Source organism: Dermochelys coriacea, chromosome 4 (genome assembly GCF_009764565.3).
Source record: "Dermochelys coriacea isolate rDerCor1 chromosome 4, rDerCor1.pri.v4, whole genome shotgun sequence".
Classification (NCBI taxonomy): domain Eukaryota; kingdom Metazoa; phylum Chordata; order Testudines; family Dermochelyidae; genus Dermochelys; species Dermochelys coriacea.
Window position 1 is genome coordinate 41,183,110 of NC_050071.1, and position 20,660 is coordinate 41,203,769.

At 39.4% G+C, this 20,660-nt stretch overlaps 1 protein-coding gene across 7 annotated transcripts in view; it reads right to left on the reverse strand.

Moving 5' to 3' along the window:
* The window catches only part of PRDM5 (PR/SET domain 5), a 148,760-nt gene that overhangs the window by 37,804 nt on the left and 90,296 nt on the right, over window positions 1-20,660 (reverse strand). For all 7 annotated transcript variants that reach the window (XM_043513335.1, XM_043513337.1, XM_043513338.1 and 4 more), the window contains 2 exons: window positions 18,528-18,621; window positions 3,482-3,567 (listed from right to left, as the gene is read on the reverse strand). In XM_043513335.1, coding sequence (XP_043369270.1) covers window positions 3,482-3,567; window positions 18,528-18,621 — 180 coding nt within the window. The remainder of the gene's footprint in view (window positions 1-3,481; window positions 3,568-18,527; window positions 18,622-20,660) is intronic.

The following is a 20,660-nucleotide window of genomic DNA, read 5'->3' on the forward strand; positions in this document are numbered from 1 at the left end:
AGTTTAGAAGGGGGTTCGAGCGGATAACGGAGCAAAGACATGAGGAGACTGAAGGGAAAAGCTCAGTCTTGCAGATGGAAACAGGACCAAGGAACTCTGAGGGGATACTGCTGGGTGAGAAAAGTGGACAGTGGAAGCATATGACTAAGAGAACCAGGCAGAGGAAAAGATGGGCTAGTGAAGGAGAAAGAGCTCAGAAACAGGTTTGCGGAGTTGGAAAATGAAGAAGGGGCACAGCAGGTGGTCGCTGAAGGTGAGAGGGCAAGGAAGAAGAGAAGAGCAGCTAGTTCTATAGGAAGAGGGCAAGAGTCAATGGAGATAACACCAAATATGAGCTCAAGGAGGATGCGGAATCGGTTGCAGAGGATTGCAAGGGACAATAGGAATCGAGAGGACTTCCGGCCAGAGGAAACAGGGGATAGACTGGAAAAATTGCACCATCACCAGGAAAAGGCAGCTCTACGTGATTGGGGACTCCTTACTGAGAAGACTAGACAGGCCTGTAACAAGAGCTGATCCAGAGAACAGAAGGGTGTGCTGTCTGCCGGGTGCTAAGATACGAGATGTGGACCTGAGGCTGAAGAGGATCCTAACGGGAGCGGGAAAGAATCCCCTGATTGTCCTGCACGTGGGAACAAATAATACAGTAGATTCTCGCTGGAATGTATCAAGGGAGACTATGCCAGGCTGGGGAAGACGCTTAAGGAAATCAAGGCTCAGGTGATCTTCAGTGGGATTCTGCCTGTTCCTAGAGAAGGGCAACAAAGGTGTGACAAGATTATGATGCTCAACAGATGGCTTAGGCACTAGTGCTATAAGGAGGGCTTTGGGATGTATGGCCACTTGGAAGCATTCATGGACAGAGGACTAGTCTCTCAGGATGAACTTCACCTGAATAAGGAGGGAAATAGACTTCTAGAATCGAGGATGGTACAACTGATCAAGAGAGCTTTAAACTAGGAATCTGAGGGAGACAGTTGGGAGATGTCCAGGTAATCTCCACGCCAGATTTTAACACTGATGAAGTAAGAAAGGATAAAGCCGTGGGTAGGAGAATGGCCATAAGGAGGAAGAGTAGTGTACATACCTGTCTAATAGGCGATACTGGCGGTAGAATGTCTGTGCCTAATGGGGTAAAGAATGTGAGTGAGGCCAAACAGCAAAAATTAAGATGTTTGTACACCAATGCGAGGAGCCTAGGTAACAAAATGGAGGAACTAGAGCTACTGGTGCAGGAAGTGAAACCAGATATTATAGGGATAACAGAAACATGGTAGAATAGTAGTCATGACTGGACTACAGGTATCGAAGGGTATGTGCTGTTTAGGAAAGACAGAAATAAAGGCAAAGGTGGTGGAATAGCATTGTATATCAATGATGAGGTAGACTGTACTAGTGGAGTTCCTCAGGGATCGGTTTTGGAACCAATCTTATTTAATCTCTATTACTGACCTTGGCACAAAAAGCGGGAATGTGCTAATCAAGTTTGCGGATGGCACAAAGCAGGGAGGCATTGCCAATGCAGAGAAGGACCGGGATATCATACAGGAAGATCTGGATGACCTTGTAAACTGGAGTAATAGTAATAGGATGAAATTTAATAGTGAAAAGTGCTAGGTCATGAATTTAGGGATTAACAACAAGAATTTTTGTTATAAACTGGGGACTCATCACTTGGCAGTAACAGAGGAAGAGAAGGATCTCTGAATATTGGTTGATCACAGGATGACTATGAGCCGCCAAAGTGATATGGCTGTGAAAAAAGCTAATGCGGTTTTGGGATGCATCAGGAGAGGTATTTCCAGTTGAGACAAGGAGGTGTTAGTACTGTTATACAAGGCACTGGTGAGACCTCATCTGGAATATTGTGTGCAGTTCTAGTCTCCCATGTTTAAGAAAGATGAATTCAAACTGGAACAGGTACAGAGAAGGGCTACTAGGATGACCCGAGGAATGGAAAACCTGTCTTATGAAAGGAGACTCGAGGAGCTTGGCTTGTTTAGCCTAACCAAAAGAAGGTTGAGAAGGGAGATATGATTGCTCTCTATAGATATATCAGAGGGATAAATACAGGAGAGGGAGAGGAATTATTTCAGCTCAGCACCAATGTGGACACAAGAACAAATGGGTATAAACTGGTCATCAGGAAGTTTAGACTTGAAATTAGATGAAGATTTCTAACCATCAGAGGAGTGAAGTTCTGGAACAGCCTTCCAAGGGAAGCAGTGGGGGCAAAAGACATATCTGGCTTCAAGACTAAGCTTGATAAGTTTATTGAAGGATGATATGATGGGATAGCCTAATTTTGGCCATTAACTGATCTTCAACTATTAGGGGTAGATATGCCCAATGGCCTGTGATGGGATGCTAGATGGGTTTGGGATCTGAGTTACTACAGAGAATTCTTTCCTGGATGACTGGCTGGTGAGTCTTAGCCAAATGCCCAGGGTTTAGCTGATCACCATATTTGGGGTCAGGAAGGAATTTTCCTCCAGCGCAGATTGGCAGAGGCCCTGGGGGGTTTTCGCCTTCCTCTGCAGCATGGGGCATGGGTCACTTCCTGGACGATTCTCTGAATCTCCAAGTCTTTAAATCACAATTTGAGGACTTCAGTAGCTCAGACATAGGTTAGAGGTTTGTTACAGGAGTGGGTGGGTGAGATTCTGTGGCCTGCGTTCTGCAGGTCAGACTAGACGATCATAATGGTCCCTTCTGACCTTAAAGTCTACGATTCTCATGTGCAAGCAAAATGCACAGCCGGCTGTTTAAAACCATCCCTTTTGGTCGACCGGCACAAGGGGGACAGAGTGGGGGCAAGGGTTGTCTTCGGTAAATAGATATACATGACAAGCCTTTTAAACCAGAACAGATGACTCCGGGGATAGCTGTAATTCTAAAGTCAGAGAATAATCTTCAGCGACATCTCCAGCCTGCATTACAGATATTATTCCTACCTTCTTCACAAGGTTGTTTTAAGACTTAATTGATATTTGTAATCAATTAAATGGGTAAAAGCACTGCACATGCACAGAGTACCGTTGTTGTTATTAATACAGACCGAGTTTGCCAAAGACTAGATTTGGAGGCGAGAGAAATACAAAAATGTTGGGCATTTAACTCTTTTTCTCTTAATAATAATGATGCTTTTATAGAGACACTAACTTATTAATTGATTTTAAACACTGAACAAGTGCCAAGACAACTTTGTTAGGAAAATAGGAATAATTCCCCCTTTTTATATGTGGAAAAATGAGGCACAGAAAAATAAACCAACTTGTCCAAGGTCACACACAGGTCACTGTAGGAATCAAATAGAATTCTAAGATTATTAATTTTTATGCCCTTTTCCTCTGTTTTGAAGCACAAATAATATCGTTGAAATGTCCTCCCTCTCTACAAACAGCAATAATTTATTTCCCTGCATTGTCCGTGGACAATCATGGTTCTTAAGTAACAATTAAATCAAGTGGGCAACGCTTACCCTTGTATGGGTGCGAATGTGCATCTTTAGTCCATCATTCTTGCTGAAAGCCTTGTCACAGTAAGGACACTGGTAAGGGCGCTCACCTGAAAATAAGATGAGCATCAGAGTCAACAAATGCAGACAGCGGAAAGACAGCATTGCCTCAGTTCATCAAGGCAGCCCAGCATGGTTGTGTGTCAAACATTATTCTGTTCTAGTGTTCATGTGCACTTCAAACAGAGCGAAAGAGATCTGAGCATTAGGGAAACTACATATAAAGAACAAAAGATCCGTTTGGACAGCATGCAAGGCTGGATCAAAGTATCACTTTCAACTGCTTGATTTTGTCATAAAATATGACTATATGCAGAGAGGGATAAAAAAACAAAACAAACAACGCTGCAGTCCTGGTGACAACTGGGCTAGGATGAATTCTATTGGGGCTAGTACATGGTCACTTTTACGGTTAGTCATTAACTGTTCTCAAGGTACGGTACATTTCACATCTATTCATCATTAGACCCATTTGGGCGTCACAAGCCAATTTAATAACAAAACCCACTTCTGTTCATTTGTTGCATTTAACTAAAAGAATGCCAGCAAGATCTGCCCTACAGGAGGCACAGCAGCTTCTGTGAGGTGCCCAATGACCTCAGTGGGAGTAGAGAGCACTCAGCACCTCACAAGAAGCCCTCTATACTTCACAGGGTTGGACACTTACATTGATGTAAATCAGGACAGTTTCTGCTGACTTCAGTGAAGTCACTCTGAATTTATACCATGTAACTCAGAGGCTGGGCCTTTCAGAGCCACTCGATAGAGCTTTTCTGTAGCAAGTCCATAATTTAAAACTAGTGATAAAGCTTTACAATTTCTTACGTAAATTTTTCTTTGAGTATTTTAGGCAATGTACTGGAATAAGACTCCAGCATCTAGGCTAATTGCACACAAAAGGCTAATCAACAAAATCAGATTGCTTCCATCACCAAACATATTTCTCAACAAGCTAATCTCCGCGAACTAATTTTCTAACTAAATGGAATCTGTTCTGGCTAATCACATTGATGCCTGGACAGCACACCTTTATGTGCAGCTACAACAAACCCCTCTCAGCCAATCTAGGAAAACTCAGTTGTTCATAAAAAAAAAAAAAAAAAAAAAAGTCTTTGCATGCATGCAAAGCTCTGACAGGTTCCAAGCACTAATACAAACATTAACTGACCTTCACAGCAATCCTGTAGGGTAAGTAAGAAAGATTATCGCCATTTTAAAGATAGGAAAACTCAGGACAACTTGCAATGATTTGCCCAAGGCCATGGAGTGAGAGCAGACAAGGGACAGCTTTATACTGAGGGCTTTCTGACTACGGGGACATTCGTTCTGACTTGGAGCAAGGCAGACCTCCCCCACCCCTTTTCCGGTCTTCATTTCACTGTTTGAGGTGCTCATCCTTGAGCGCTTGACAGAAAGATGTTCGATGTTTTTTTCCCGAATGAACAAAAAGTTGAGGAATTGCAAAAGTGTGCGGCTTAGAGAAATAGGTTTTTTAAAGTGACATGCTTTGATTACATTACAGCTGACCCACTGGGTTTCACTGTTGCATATATAGCCTTCTCGGAGCCATTGACTCCGTTCATTTGAGTGAGGCCAACTCTCAAGTAAGGGTTGTACAATTTGGCCTTTAATAGGCTGGCCCATTCTTTAATGCCTGTGGGGAAAGATCCCACCTAAATGAAAAAAAAAAAAAAACACAACAGAAATAAAGGCAATGGAGTACTTGTGAAATACAAACACGCCCCTCTCCTCCACCCTGCCTTATCTTATTAAGTACAAATGTATGGACTTGGCAAAGTATTTTTTAACAAGGCTGCTGTGTGATTCTGTGTGTTCTGAATTAGAAGTTTCACATCTGTTTGAAACATGACACTATCTCTCATGACCCCAATGTCCCTAATTTATGCCATGAGCCTTCGAACTCTGTAGGAGCTGCTGGTGCTCAAACATTTAATTAATCCAGCTGACATTTTTATGTTTTAAAGCTTTTGTATATTGAAGGTAAAGTCTGTAGAGCTCTGTAAGCAGATGAGTGCTGACAGCTAAGTGCTACCCCCCATTCTTCTTACAGAGGAAGGCTTTTGCTTACAGGAATAGCTTAGAGCTAGTCTGAAATCTATTAATACTGTCCTTCACAAATGTATCGTGTTGTTTATGGTTCTTGATGAATAGATGTTTAACAGCTTTCAGCTGATGCCAGTAGAGGGCAACACTGTGACTTTATATCAACATGTTGTACCTGATAAAGCCTGCCTATGATCAGCCATCACATACTGTAAATTTGTAACTTACAACTCTCTGGTATGCAGCTCAGAATTCCCATCTATTTTTTATCATTCAACAGACATGGAGACTGTAGGGTTGATAGAGGGACAAAGTCATTAAGGCCTCATGTTTTACTGAATTATAAAAGTGTCTTCTCAACCATAACTATAGCATCAGTGATTGATAAAACATCTTTAATAAGATCCTAACTCATTTTATGCTTATTCTTATTTTTGTTGTTTCTTTACCAGTTAAATTTTCTAAAACATTTCATATTATATATATGCCCAAAATGTGAACATACCTATGTTTATTTGCTCTTATGTGAGCAATTGGCCCTTTTAGGCATGCAAACTGGCTGCATGGACTAAACTGTAAGCATGTAGTTACCTAGTTTATGTACACATATCCCTCTACCACAGATATCCTTGGGTTCTGTATGATTAATGATGGGTTCTATTCAAGCCAAATTTGAATCTGCAACTACAGAACCTTTAGTACAACCCAAAAATCCTAACCTCTTTGTAACTGACGCAGAAATGAGTGTGTGTGTGTGGGGAATGAAAAAGTATTGTGTCAGCTTTTAAAATCATTACATGCTCCCCCCCCCCCCGCCCTTGAATAAATCCAAACCTGATTTGGATTTCAAGACTTGGCATGCAATCCTCAGTATACCTGCCCAAAATTTCCCTTCCTCACTTTGGATTAGATTGTGTTACCCATATTTACCTCAGTGATCACCTGCTCACAAAAGAATGCCAATAGTGGATTCCTTAATGAGACAGGTGAGTGAACAGGTGTTTCTAATGTGTGTACAGATTGCACAATAAAGGTCATTTTTGGCCCTACTGGCTAAATTTCAAGTTGTCCTAAAAGAAGAAAAACACCTTTGTTCCAAAGCATATTCAAAAATAATAAAAACTACGCATTTCTTCTGTGTGTTCCTGTTAAGTTTTTGCCCAGAGGGTGTATTTCATACTGGAATATATCTTAAGTCTTGAAATAAGAGGTTCTCTCACTCTAAGAAAGTTAAGAAGTATTAGACATTAAAACAGGAGCAGCAAGTGCTATATAATAAATGCTGCTGGGGAGGTGACATTATCCATCTATGCTTTGGGATTTGACTGATCAACCAACAAAAGTCAAATGTAAAAATTGGAATTCCAAGCCTAGCTTCAGATCAATTCAGCCACAATAAATACTTGGGGATTTACAGGTGTAAACCTTCTCCGATCAGGAAGGGACTCAATCTGTTGTGTTTGTGGAAGAGATTAAAAATAAGATCAATAATGTTAAGATATGAAAATCTTCAGCAACTCATGTTTGCCCAGATCTTTCAATACTCACCTCTTTTCTCCTCTCCCTAACAAACCCCCCCCCCCCCCCGTTACCAATCTTATTTGGAATATTCATTTTTAAGCATGTTTTCAATGTTTATTTCATTTTTTTAAAATGTTCACAGTTGTGCAAAATTTTGGGTTGTAAGCATTTTTTTATTTTTATCTATTTAAATTTTCAGTTGTGGGAAAGTATGGGTGACAGTCAGATGACAATTATTTAATGTAGCAGACACTGAGATTAAAAAGTTAAAGTTTATATCTGTTAAAGCACAAATTGTCCACATTACAGGTCAAAATATGCAAAGTAAATATCCTTAAATCAAACTCTAGTTCTCAAACAGCATTGTTCTTACTCTGCCTATCTGTAAATTTCAATCATTAATGGAAATTTGTGTGTGTGTGTGTGTGTGTGTGTGTGTGTGTGTGTGTGTGTGTGTGTGTGTGTGTGTGTGTGTGTGTGTGTACACACACGTACAGTGAAATCAATATTTACCAATAAAAATCAAATACTTCCAAGCCTAATTACATTGCACTGGCATTCATTTTGTTAATTTCACTTAAAAATTAATATCCATCCATTAGATACCTCTAATGGTAATGTGTAGCTTGTTCTCTCACTGATAGGTGATTCTTTGTTACAATTATTAGTGTTATATGTGGTTCATCTAGCCTTGTATCATCCTGATTTTTTACTGGAGTTTCTTTATATTAGTTAATTTAGAATTTGACAGAGTTAGAGCACTAATGTATCAGATAGTATGTTTAAAAGTATGTGAGCCCTGAATGCTGGTTCAGTTGAAGATTTTGCACAGTGGATCGACTGAAGTCAGAGGCAGCCTTTCCACCGATTCCAGCGAGCACTGGATCAGGCCCAATGGGCTTAATTTAAAATAAAATTTATTTTTTTAGTGATCTTGCAGAAAATTATTTAAGGAGCCAGTCCTGTCGAGTGTTGAAGACACTCAGAACCTTCCATAAGGCACTTAGCATCTTGTAGGATCAACTCATATACATGCAATGAACTTGTCTTATAAAGATTACTAAAGGCTCAAAAGAAGGGGCATTTCAAGTGTAATATTTTTAAAAGGTGATTTTCAAAGGGACATTGTTGAACTGCAGCTCTGAAGTTCCCAGGGTTTAAATCCCTGATTTGAGAGCAGCCTAAAGTTGATTAGAGTTAAAAAATAAAAAAAAGTAAAATCCATCACCACACAATTCTGGTGGAACGGAGACAATTCTCCTGGGGAGAAGTGGTTAAGCAACAGGGACATCTGGATCACATATGCAACACCCCCTACCAGGTGATCAATAGGGCAGCCCAGAAAGGGAGTTGCAAGAGCCCCTTTTAGTCAGAGATAATGTGGGGGTGATGACAGCATTCAACAGCAAGTTGAGATGGACAAAAGGTTAAAAGATAGAACAAAATTATAATCTGTGGCATATGCTTAGAATTTTATCTGTTCTGGAGTGCCTCACTCTTTACACATTTACCTTATACTGCTACTGTTCCACACATTGAACTCCCACTAAAGTAAACAGGAGTTTTATGTTCATAAGAATATAGAGCATTGATTATTATTTTATATATGTACATACAGAGGGAGAGAGAAAGAGAAAAAACACAACAGTCACTAAGAAATGGATTCATTGTCTACTGAAATCAACAGCACAGTTCCCATACTGGGAATTCTGGGAACAAAAATCACCACACAGGTGGATTAGCTTGTGAAGATTAAATACTTAATATTGGTTTCTCTAGCACTTTTTCAACTTCCAAATACTGTAAGATAATATTCAGTTAATTATTTATGCCTAAGTGCAGTGTAAAATTATATATTGACTCAGAGGAGACAAAAATCTCATTGCAAATAAGATGCAATTTCCATTTCCCCAATTTTACAGTTATGGGGTCAAATTTTCAAATGTGCCTATGTGGTTAAGGTCAAAAAGGCACTTTTGAAATTATTACCATAATACTAGCAAGGCCAAACCGGGTCAGTATTCAACCAGTGAGCTTGGCCAACCACTGTAGCTAATGTTCTGTTTACAAACCCAACAATTGGGCTCAATGGATAAAGCAGACAATAAATAAGAAGGGTATTTTTACCCTTTCCCTTCCCAAATATTTTTCTCATTTGGTTTATCATTTAAATGTACTATTGTATGTTCAGGGCTTCAGAAGGGATACACCATTTAGTAATAACTTAAAAATTTCTCTCTGCCAAAGCCAAGCTATTTTATAATGGTTTGAAAGATACAATACTGTTTTTCCAATATTTCTGGTTTCCAATTGGGACCAGAACCATAAAAGCCAAACTTCTTGTAAAATTATATACCCTCAACTTAGCTGGATATGGGGGGATTATAGTCCTTCACTGGGGTGAGAGAATAGATCTTGCATTGAGACATAATGATTCCATTACCTGCCAAAAATGGAGAAAAGATCTTCAGCTGTGGTTCATTAAGAGGTGTTTCTTGGGCTGGAGGTTTCTTGTTGAAAGGACCTATACTTCCTACATTCTAATCAGGACTCTAACTGGACATGATCTGAACACAAGTGGCCAAGTATTTCCGTATTTTTTTTTGCTCCCCTGATTATAAAAACAGAACCTTTGTGTTTGTGGATGTTCCCTAGCCAAGAGGCAACACTATACCCTCGGCTACGAGGGAGAACCATAACTGCTTTTCTGTGACTCAACCAAATGTGTTTCCTACCCTCAAGCAAAATTAGAACTACCAAAAGGGAAAGCCTGAAAAACTGTTCTTTCCAAAAAAGAAAAGGAATCAGGTTGTTTTAATGTTTACTAAGACCTTTTAGTATTTTTCCTTTTTACGTGCTCAGCCATCCCTTATTCTTGGGCATTAGAGCGACAATAGAGAAAGTCTAGTCTTGGAAATTCTAGTTTAATTTTGCAGAATGAAGAGGTTTGAAGAGTCTAGATTAGTTTCAGATAAGCATTCAACCAGGATGGACCATCAAAAGCTTCATCATATGGTAGGAGTTTTGTCTGTTTGTTTTAAAAGTCAAAGGCTAATTAGAAATTACAATTCTGCAAAAGTCAGTAAGTTATTTGAATTGTTGCAATAAAGGAAGAACCAAATTATTAATCAGACATAGAACATTACTAATTTTATAATCAAATTAATAATTTTAGCCATAACTCTACCAAACATTACTTAAAACAATGAGAACAGCTCAAGTTTGATTCTTTGCACCTATCAGTGGAATGGAATGATTTTACTTCCCCAAGAAAGGAGCATTAAAAACCTTTGACCTCAGTGAACCCTCTGCTGGTATTCTTTTAAAACTATACACATTAATCAAACTATTAGGTGTTTAACTCATTTGATCTAAAGAAGTTTCTTACATTCAAGAAAACTATTCTAAGAATCTCTCTCTTTCTTGTCCACTACTAGTGGACAACAACAAGCTGACAGCTTCATGAGACTTTACAGGTATTTTTTAAGATACAACTCTTGAATGGAGATAAATAGAATAACGATGTATAAACTGAAAGGTTTAGGAATGCAGAGTCCTTAGCTTTGGGTCTTGCACTTTTTTTTTTAAACTAATAGATTAAAAAAAAAGATCTACAGGTTATTGAACAGAGACAACCTATTTAAAGACATTCGGAAGCTGTTCATGGACAAGATACTGATGCATAAAGATACTGATATGCAGAGCCAATTCTGTTCTTAACATTAAAGAAATAAAATATGTTGGGACAACATTTAGGGCCTAATCTAAAGTAACTGGGAGTCCTTCTATTGACTTAATTGAGCTTTTGCTCAGGTTCCTTGGCTAAAAGTGCGGGGGAAACAGAGAAAGAATCAAGTCTATCCCTCTATGCTTAACACATCATCACTTGCATGAATATCTTCAAAAATCTGATGTGCAAGATCATCGATTGTCCATCACCAGCTCCCAAACCCTGTGTATTGGAATTGGTAAAGAATGGAATGACTTTACATTCAGCATGTCCTTGCTACTATGTATTGAAAAAAAAGTAGCTGTAAAAATAAACTCATCATACACCAAACTGTAATGCACAACTTCAAATACGGTATTCTAAGAGTTTCTACTCTTTATTTAGATGGCATAATCAATTAGGAGACTAGCCACACAATTTTTTTTAAATATGAGACAGTGATTTATTATCATATTTAAATAAGTGTATGTAAAGCTAGACCCAAGAAAGCACAAACAACAGCCGGTATCTGTTAGCATGAAAGTTGGCTGAAAACTTTAGGCAAATAATTAACCTCCTGGCCCTTAGCTTTAAAACCCCAAAAAGCAGTTCACAGAATTTCTTTCACAATTTATGAACAATCAATGGAATTTATGCCACAGTAAGAGGATTCTTTTGCTGAATTAACCCCAGCTCCCTCTGACCCTGAGAAGCCATAAACCAACAGGATATAGCAGGGAGAGAATGTGCTATAGTGTTTCGGCTGACCTACAGAGTGCTGTCTCTGTCATTCCAGAGCTGGAAACCCAAATGATGAATTACAGAGCAATATGCCAGGCTCAGACCCAAACATCCACCTTCTTATGCACATGCACACACTGAGGGCTTCACTCACCCCAAACTGGCAGTGACAGCTGAAAGGGCAAGTACTGTTAGGCCTCATTTACAGAGTCCTATTCTAAGATAAAAGAGAACAGAAAATTGCTTATTGAGGGAGCGTGCACACATCTGTGAGTAACAACATTTGAGAACATGTGCCACGTATTAAATCACTGTGAAGACGTTTATTTTAAAATTTTAGAGATGGGTTACCGTGCTTGGGAAAGATACTTTGTAAAGCAGGGACTTTCAAACTGTGCATCATGATGAGATTGCAAATGGGATCAAGGTGGGTCACAATAGGTCATATAAAATAAATTCAATATATCATATGGAAATACTGGATCCATAACGTAAGACTTGTAATGGTATGTCTCTTTCAGGCCAGTGTTGTAACCTGAGCATCCCATGTAGGAGTTCAGCTGGATTGGTGCAGGATGCTAGAGCTCCTACTAATAAAAGAAAATCTGAGCCCATATGTGCATGGATTTACCTAAGACAAAACAGGACAAGCCCCGCTGAACATAGTTATATACAACATGAATCACCAGTGCCCATGCTGAGAGAACACGACAACCCACGTCACTAAATTGGGACACCAGCCATGTCCGCTGTAATCTCTAAGGCCTGAAGGCATTTCTGGGACATTCACAACTGTGATGTTCAGTCTTTGTCAAAACTCAGCTCTGGCTGGGTAGGGGTGACCCAGAAAGATGGGATTGTTTCATTCAGCTCAGAATAAAATGAGATATGCAGAAATGTGATGACAAACACAGTAGGGTATAATTTTGCATTGATTTAATTCAAAACCACAGTGTTTAATGGATGCCAACAGCATGAAGTCTTCAAAATTATTGCAACATTTAGAAATGATGGCTTCATGTTTAATACGCAGCCAAGCTCTCTTATTGCTCAGAAAATCTCCTAAAAACCTGTCAGGTCTTTCCCAAAGCAGTTAAAAGTAACAAACTATTTATTAAAGGCCATCAAAAGAATTATTGACTTTTTGCATTGCTTTCTGATGACAGGGATTCCCTTCACTGGCAACTCATATTTCCCTTTGCAGCGATGTAGCCCCTCAGAAGGTGAAGCACTACTTTGACCCTTTCAATTAACTGCAGAAGTACAGATTGTCCACAATGAACAGCAATCTCCACTTTTTGACAACTTCAGTAATTCATCTTGGTGGCACACATGGTCTAACTTTGCTGACATCTTTGGTTACCAGGGAAAGCTGAACTCTTCTCTCAATGCAAGATGGTATAAAAGCATTCACCAGAAAACGTGGCAATCAGTTTAACCAAGTGCATAATGCTGAAGTTATTCCCTTTTATTTCAGACTTCACTAGGGTAACTGAAGGACTAGTCAGGAACCAAAAGGAACTCATAAAATCAGTGTCTGAAGAAACTTCATATCTAGCTGTCTATTTCTGTAGATCTAGGAATATATATCTAGTGAACCATAGAGAGGAAAGATGTGAATCACAAACCCCATCCAAAATATTGACGACTTGGCAGCAATAACTAGTCTATTGAAAGCAAATACACAGTTCTTAACCATGACAAGGCACTGCAAGTGACTTTATCTTGTCATGTTCTGTGAAGGAGGAGTTTCCAGCTTTAGATACAAAAATCTTGAAAGTTCTCATCCCCTTTCTTTAATGAGGGCAATAATACTGAAGCATTTCAATTATCTATTGATCAAAATGACTTAAGCCCGCATATTGTGTAGATCATAATCTTTCAGCCAAGTTCATCTATCACATCAAACTGTGAGTATAATTTCCATTTTGGACTCCTTTATGATTCAAGTAAGCCTCCTAAAATGTCATATTGTTTCTGGTACAGTTATAGCTCCAAATTATTGCTTTATCATAGTTCACGTTAGAGGTCTTGCAAGAAGTGGGTTCACGAAACCATTTCCTAAAATTTGAGAAATCCTGCTTGAAGAAGCGAAAGCATTAAGTGTAATGGATAATGCTGTACATGAAAACAGAATTTTCAGCTATAAAATCCCTCCTGTTCAAAAGGGATCTATTGTCTGCTTCGAAAATAACTAACACCAATTTACACTTGAGAATGAAGCCTAACATCTGTAGTTCATAGAAACAGGGAAGGTGTAGCATTCAAGAACAAACAACAGAACAAACAATTTGTAGAAATTAAAAAAGCATAATAGGATTGTGAGAAGAGAAAACTAAAGTACTTCATCAAAAAGATAGGGATGGAACACACAGGTAATCTATGTTCCATAAAGATTAATTTTGATACCAAGCAAGGCAAACCATGATTTATGCAGCCATGCAGGTGAAAAGATTTTTACGTTCAACAAACTGGGGAGTGGGAATCCAGAGTTTTTAATGAAGAACTGGAGTAATATTGAAATTTCCTGAACTCTGTGAGATTGTGGACAATAGTATTTTGAAAAAGCAGTAAACTACTCATAATTCTCATGTCTAGTATTCAAAGATATAGGAAAACTAAAAGGTTAAAGAGTTCCTTGTGGGATGGCAATTTGAGGAAGAAAAAATATTTTTGATTAAAAAAAAATCTTGAAGACAAAGTTGACCTAGTTCAGAGAAAAGGACAGCCATATTCCTAAAAAGGACAACAGAGGTAATAATCAGCCAACACTAGCCTAAGGAACATCTGGTGGAAGCAAACAAAAACGATTTTGTCCTTAAATAGAGTAGGGTGAAGAAAATCTGACACTGTATTAGTACAGCAACAAATCCAGACTCATGGTGATCAACAAACATAAAACCACAAGCCCTACACTGACTTGCAAATAGATGTACAGAATGTTTTATAAGGGAGGGTAGTTCTGCTATGAACTATATGTGAAATCTACAGTGCTTTATAATGCTATTATGAAACAGAAATTAGGCATAATACCAATATATATTATATCATGCTAATTTCCTTACTAGAATTTATATTTAATTATCTGCATTGTGAAAGCACCCAAAGACCCCAGTTAGGCTGGGATTCCATTTTGCTGGGGCTGTACAGTAACACAATCCTGCCCCCAAATTCTTTCACAAGTTCCCCTCAAGGGTGAGGAGTTTAGGGAGAGTTCCTGGAGAGGACAGAGCCTCCACAGGCTCCTTCCACCCACAGCTCATTTGCTCCAAGATTTTTTTTGGAGGGGGGGGGGAAGGGGGGTTTGAGGGTAAAGGGGTTTCTGCCCTTCACACCTCAGAGAATACCTGAAGCTCCCATTGGTTGTAATGTTGTGGAAGAAACAGATATGGAGAACATAAAAAGAAATACAGATAAATTAGGGGCTAGAAGGAGGAAGAGATATGGGTTGAAGCTTGTGTAATGAAAGTCTTGCAAAGGGTTTGAAAAGTTGGGTTGACAGTGAAAGAACAAGCAGAAAGAGAGGGAAGGAAGGAGAGGTTGCACTGCAATTCTTTATTATTTATTATGCCTACCCTTAATTTCCTTTTGTGTATCTAGTTTGTTTTTATATTTTCTTTAGCTAAACTATATACAACTATTTGAGCAGAATTCTCTTTTTTACACCTGCTATGAGAGATAACTTTCACATTCATTAGAGAATAAGAGCTAAACATATAAATTAATTTCATCTTTTCAGTCAGTCCATAAAAGATTTTTTGTCTGGCTACATGATCAGATATAGGACCATTGAAATTACCAGTATCCTGCACTGGATGCATTTAGAAGTGTAAACTGTATCACAAAACAAACAACCAGCTTTTATCTTAACAGATAGCCATGGTAGAAGGAAGTGATTAAGACTTTTACCAAACATAGGTGAAAGCCAAGTGATTAAACATACACATGCTGTCATCTTCCTGCAACCCAAATTTGTTTATGCAAAAGTGAACAGACTGTCACAGGAAGCCTATTTGTTAACAGCAGCTTTGCATGTCAAACTCAAACCTACATCCTTTCATGCTGGAAGCAAAACATCACTAAAACTTTCAGCTACATGCCAATTACTTCAATTAAATCTGTAGTGGGTGGTAACTGAAATCCGCCAGTATGACTGATTTGTTTTTCAGCATGTTTGTATAAAACCTGTGTACAATGAAAATAATAATATGGTTTGGGTGCAATTATGTACACAAGATTAGGTGACATACACAAATGGGTATCAGGACATTATAATGAAAGAGACTTTATGACAAAAACAACTTTGTGTAGATTTGGGCTTAGGAACAGAATGTTTGGATCTGGATTAGATTAGGATAGGGTTGGAATCTGAGGCTGGATCAAGATTAGGGACCGAATTTGGATTTTATACCGTTGCAATTTTGTAAGTTTCTTGGGAAATTTCAGCTATATCAAAACTGGAACTGGGGCACAGGCCCCTTGTCGTTCTGGATTCAATCCAGAAACCAAAAGGTAAGGGTGAAGTTCAGATCTAGGGATTCAAACCCATACTGCTTGATCTGAAATTTGAAAGGGTTCAGATTCGAGAGACCCTGCTGTTGGCACCCTTTCATCTATGAAGATTTTAAAATGGTCACAATAAGTTATGTTTCCATTTTCTCCCAGAGTCATTTGGGCTCGAGAGAAAGTACAAGCTTTAGAATCACTCTATAGTCTGGTGATTAGAGCATTCATCCGGGAGGTGGGCGACCCAGGATCCAGTCCCTCTGCTCCAGTGACTATTTATTCAGAAACCAACAGCTTCACCAGGAGAGCTTGAGGGAGCTTCACACCAGAATATCCCACAGCCCAATGATTACAGCATTCACCTGAACAGATTCCAGTGTAAATCCCTTTTCCTCCTCAGGTGGAGAGGGGACTTCAGCTGGTGGTCCCCTATATCCCAGCAGAGTACCCTACCCACTGGGACCTGTTCCGCCTGCCCCCCACCAGCTATTTTGTCTGAACTCACCCAAGGGGACTGATCCAGTAGATGCCCTCTGAGCATGCTTACTGGATTGAGCCCTGCACTCGACTTAGGCAAAGGAATGCCTGTCTTCCCCGGTTTGTGAATTGCTGTGGAGCTTAGGCAGGAGATAGGTGCCCAGGTCCTACAGGGAGGCAGCATGCTCAGAGGCAGAAACATAGACTGCTAGGGAACTTTTACTTTGAAAACTTAGGCATCAAGTGAGTTTAGGCACCTACAGGGTTCAGTGCATTGCAGTGGTCCCAAAACAGAGACTTAGGTTCCTACCTCCTTTTGTAATTCAGACCAAAGAGTCTTAACAGGGCAAGAGTGACCCACATCCACTCTCCTAATGCAGCAGGTAAGACCCCAAAAGGATCCTTCCACTTGTCCCTTAAAGACAGCCTTAGTAGGTTCTAGAATTTGTCTGCAACACGTGCCCCTCAATGCACACCACCTTCAAAAGACAAGCTGGGGAACTTAAATGCAGAATGCTGCTAGACACTAAAAACCATGGACTGAACAGTCACTGGTTTTATGGCTCATGACAACAATTTGTAACACATCCTACTGCCTGCTAACCCTTAACTGCCCACTCCATTTTAAGTGGTCTCCTATAGCATGTGTGAAGCCTTTATGCTCAGAACTATCTCACCTTGTATTTAGCTCAGACACTGTGGTTACCTTCCCCAGACCTGAAGAAGAGCTCTGTGTAAGCTTGAAAGCCCCTCTCAGAAATGAGGACCTGCAGCTGCACCTGCCCAGTTGTCAGGCAGCCAACAATCGCAGCTAGGCCACAGCAGAACCACCTGATTGGTTAAGGCAGTCAGGTGGCTTGCTATTAAACCCAGCAGTTGGGAGGATCATGGACATAATGCACACACCCACAGATTGTCTGCCTCCCTGTGCTCACCTTACTCCAAGCCCTGCTCCTGCTTACTCCTATATTGCTCCAGCCTAGACCCTGTCGTGCGCCCACTCTTGTTCCAGTTTTGCCCCAGCCTTGCTCCTGCCTTGGAACTAGCCCTACTCCTGCCTCCCTTGACATGAGGTAATCTGGTTCTGACCCTTGGCCCTGGTTCTGACTCTGTCTCACTCCTTGGTGCTGGCATTTGGCTTTTGACTCAGTTTTGACCTTTGGCTCCAGTTGCCATCTCTGACTCTATTTTGGCCTTGTGCTCAGGCACTTGGACTCCGAGCCCTAGACCTGATTCCTGCTCCACCCACTAGACTGCCTACGAGTCAGTCTCCTGCCACCTTGTCCCTTCCACCAACAGAAGCTGATCCAATAAAATATATTCCCTCACCAAACTTGTCTCTCACGCTAATATTCTGGCATGTGTGAAGCGTCTAACTTCACCTCATCTTGTACTGCCCACAAGAACCAGAAATCACTAACATGGTGATACATTTATAGAATCAACTTTTGCTTCCAAAGGTGAAAACAACAAAACTGACCATCTAATTTATATGTAATAAATTTTTAGTCAATCAATGTGATTGCATCAATCCCATATTTGATAGCACGATATTCTTTACCATCGGAACTATGGTGATGTCTCAAAACACTAAGGGCCATATCCTGCTTGCCTTATTTATGGGAGTTGTTCCATTCAAGTCACTGGGGAAGATCTTCAGCTGGTGCAAACTGTCATAGCTCCACTGAAGTCATGTAGCAGGATTTGGCTCCAAATTAATCAGGCCAGAACAGCAGGCTGATTAGTAAGAAAAGTTCTTTCATGGACAAACAGATGGGTAATCAGATAACAATTACAAAAATCCCATTAGGCTATGTTTGAAGCATAGGAGCTGTGGATCTTCAAGTTAATCAGGCAAAAAGAGCACTAAAAATCTCAAAATGCTGTGTTAAGTCACCCAGTGTGTAAAATAGTAAGATTGCTAGAAATATTTTTGTAATATAGTTATATATCTAAAGAACTAAGTTCTCTTTATCACATAAGCTACTGTACCTGTATGACTCCGAATATGAACTCTTAATGTTCCATTGCTTGCAAACTTCTGTCCACAATATGGGCAAATTTTCTCCTTTTCCCCTGTGTGTGTCTAGATAGGAAGGAAAGAAAAAAAAGTTAAGAAAAGATGATTTTGCATAGCTTTAAAGATGTTCATGAACCCATAGAAGATTCAATAGACTTGACATTGACCATTTTTCTTTTGTTTTTTTCCCTCTATTGTATTTTTTTCCTTCCAAGCTTATATTTCCTTCCACTGTCATTACATATTTGATTCCACACAATCAGACAGAGATTCTAAAGAATTAATCATAGATGTTCTTTTAGTCCACAAGATAGCTAAAGTTTCTAAACTAATCTCATTATTGATTGTATAATAAACCCGTTTATCAAATCTAACTACAGTTTCACGGAGTTCATAATTCCTTAAATAGTTTGGTTTATAAACATTTGATTAATTTGTATGTGATTTTGGAAATATCCTGGGGGGGGGGGGGGGGATGACAGGGTGCTAAGCAGAAAACCCTCTGTCACTCCAGCTCCAATTAAGAGAGGTGAATTGTAGGTGGGTAGATCACCTGGCCCTGATTGGGAAAGCTGGAACAGCTGCTGTCTCAGCAGGCTGGGGCTGGATAAAAGTCCCAGGGGAAGGAAGCCAAATGAGGAGCTGGACAGGCTGTAAACTGCACTAGAGAGAAGGCAGTGAGGGGAAGCAGAGAGAGCTAGCTTGCCCACTCTGTCCTGCTGGTGGACTGTAAGAAGGGGATTATGTGTATGGTGGAAAGGTGGTGGGAACAAACCTGTAAATAAAAGCACCAGGTGAGCAGTGCACCAAGGTCTCCGACTTTCTCAGCCCAGCGGGGCCAGGAGCAGGATCCAGGAAGGCCCTGCTGGGCCCTCGTTACAGGGGGGCAGGATATTTTCAATGCCAAATACTATTTCTAGTACAAAACAGGAAATAGTGCCTTGATTTCTTCAAGGCAGCATTAACCTCAATAAAATGAGCCCACTGCTTAAAAGCTTGCGTGTTTGTCTAGTCTTATTTTATTACAAAATAGACTAGAGTTTGATTTGTCCTTTAGATAATTTTTTCTCTAGGAAAAAGAATTGGAATTGGTGTGTGAGGGAACTTTCTCCACAACTTCTCGTTCTAACTGGCTTATGAGATCTAATTGCAACATAATTTGGAGCAGAGTTTAAAATATAACTCAGCAAACATGGACAGTCCTTCAACATACAAAACTAACTCACTTCAATGCATATGGGTTGCAAGATGGACCCTATGTATTTAATGCATAATAAATATCAGATTCATCAATTTATGGAAATTTCTGTAAAATATTTTTGTGCATCTCATACTTTGATAAGGAATCTACTCAAGTGTATATTTCATAGTATGTTTGTGTTAACTGGCAGCTTTGGAAGAAAAAAAAGTCTGTTGCAAGGCAAGAATTGCTATAAACCCATTAAGATCTATGGACACAATTTCAAATTCTACACAATTATTTTCATGTGTATCTCCATCTGCAAGACAAACCGTGAAAGACTGTGTTCTTGTGGTATTTCCAGTTTGAACCAAATGATGCAATGCTGGAGATCTTATAAAAATCAGACTTTCTTGCGAGATGTTCATGAACCCTAAAAAGTTGAGAACCACTCAGCATCTTTTGAAGTTAGACCATAGTTAGCTATTTTTGATTCAGAACATTTTAGTCTACATTTTGAATACTCAAAATTTGGACCACTTCAGTGGGCTTAAAAACAGCAAGAAAAACCCCTTAATTTGGACCACATTTTGTGTAAAAGGATCAGTTCTATCATTTATGTATGTCACCTAAATTTACTTGAGTGACATACATAAATTAAGAAATCAGATCTGAAAAATACAGATTGCCATGTTTAGGCAATACTGTAGACAAGAAATTATAGCTATTTGGAGTTATTTTTGTATGCAGTTATATTTTCAGACTGTGCTTCCTACTCCAACAGCTATATTCCAGGTTTACTGCGATAAGGGTTAATATTTTTATTGTATAAATAAGAAAAATATTAGTTATGGTTAGTCAAAAGGCTATGTGCATGTGTGTAATACATATGTGCATATTAAATTCCCTGTGGAGAATAGAAGAG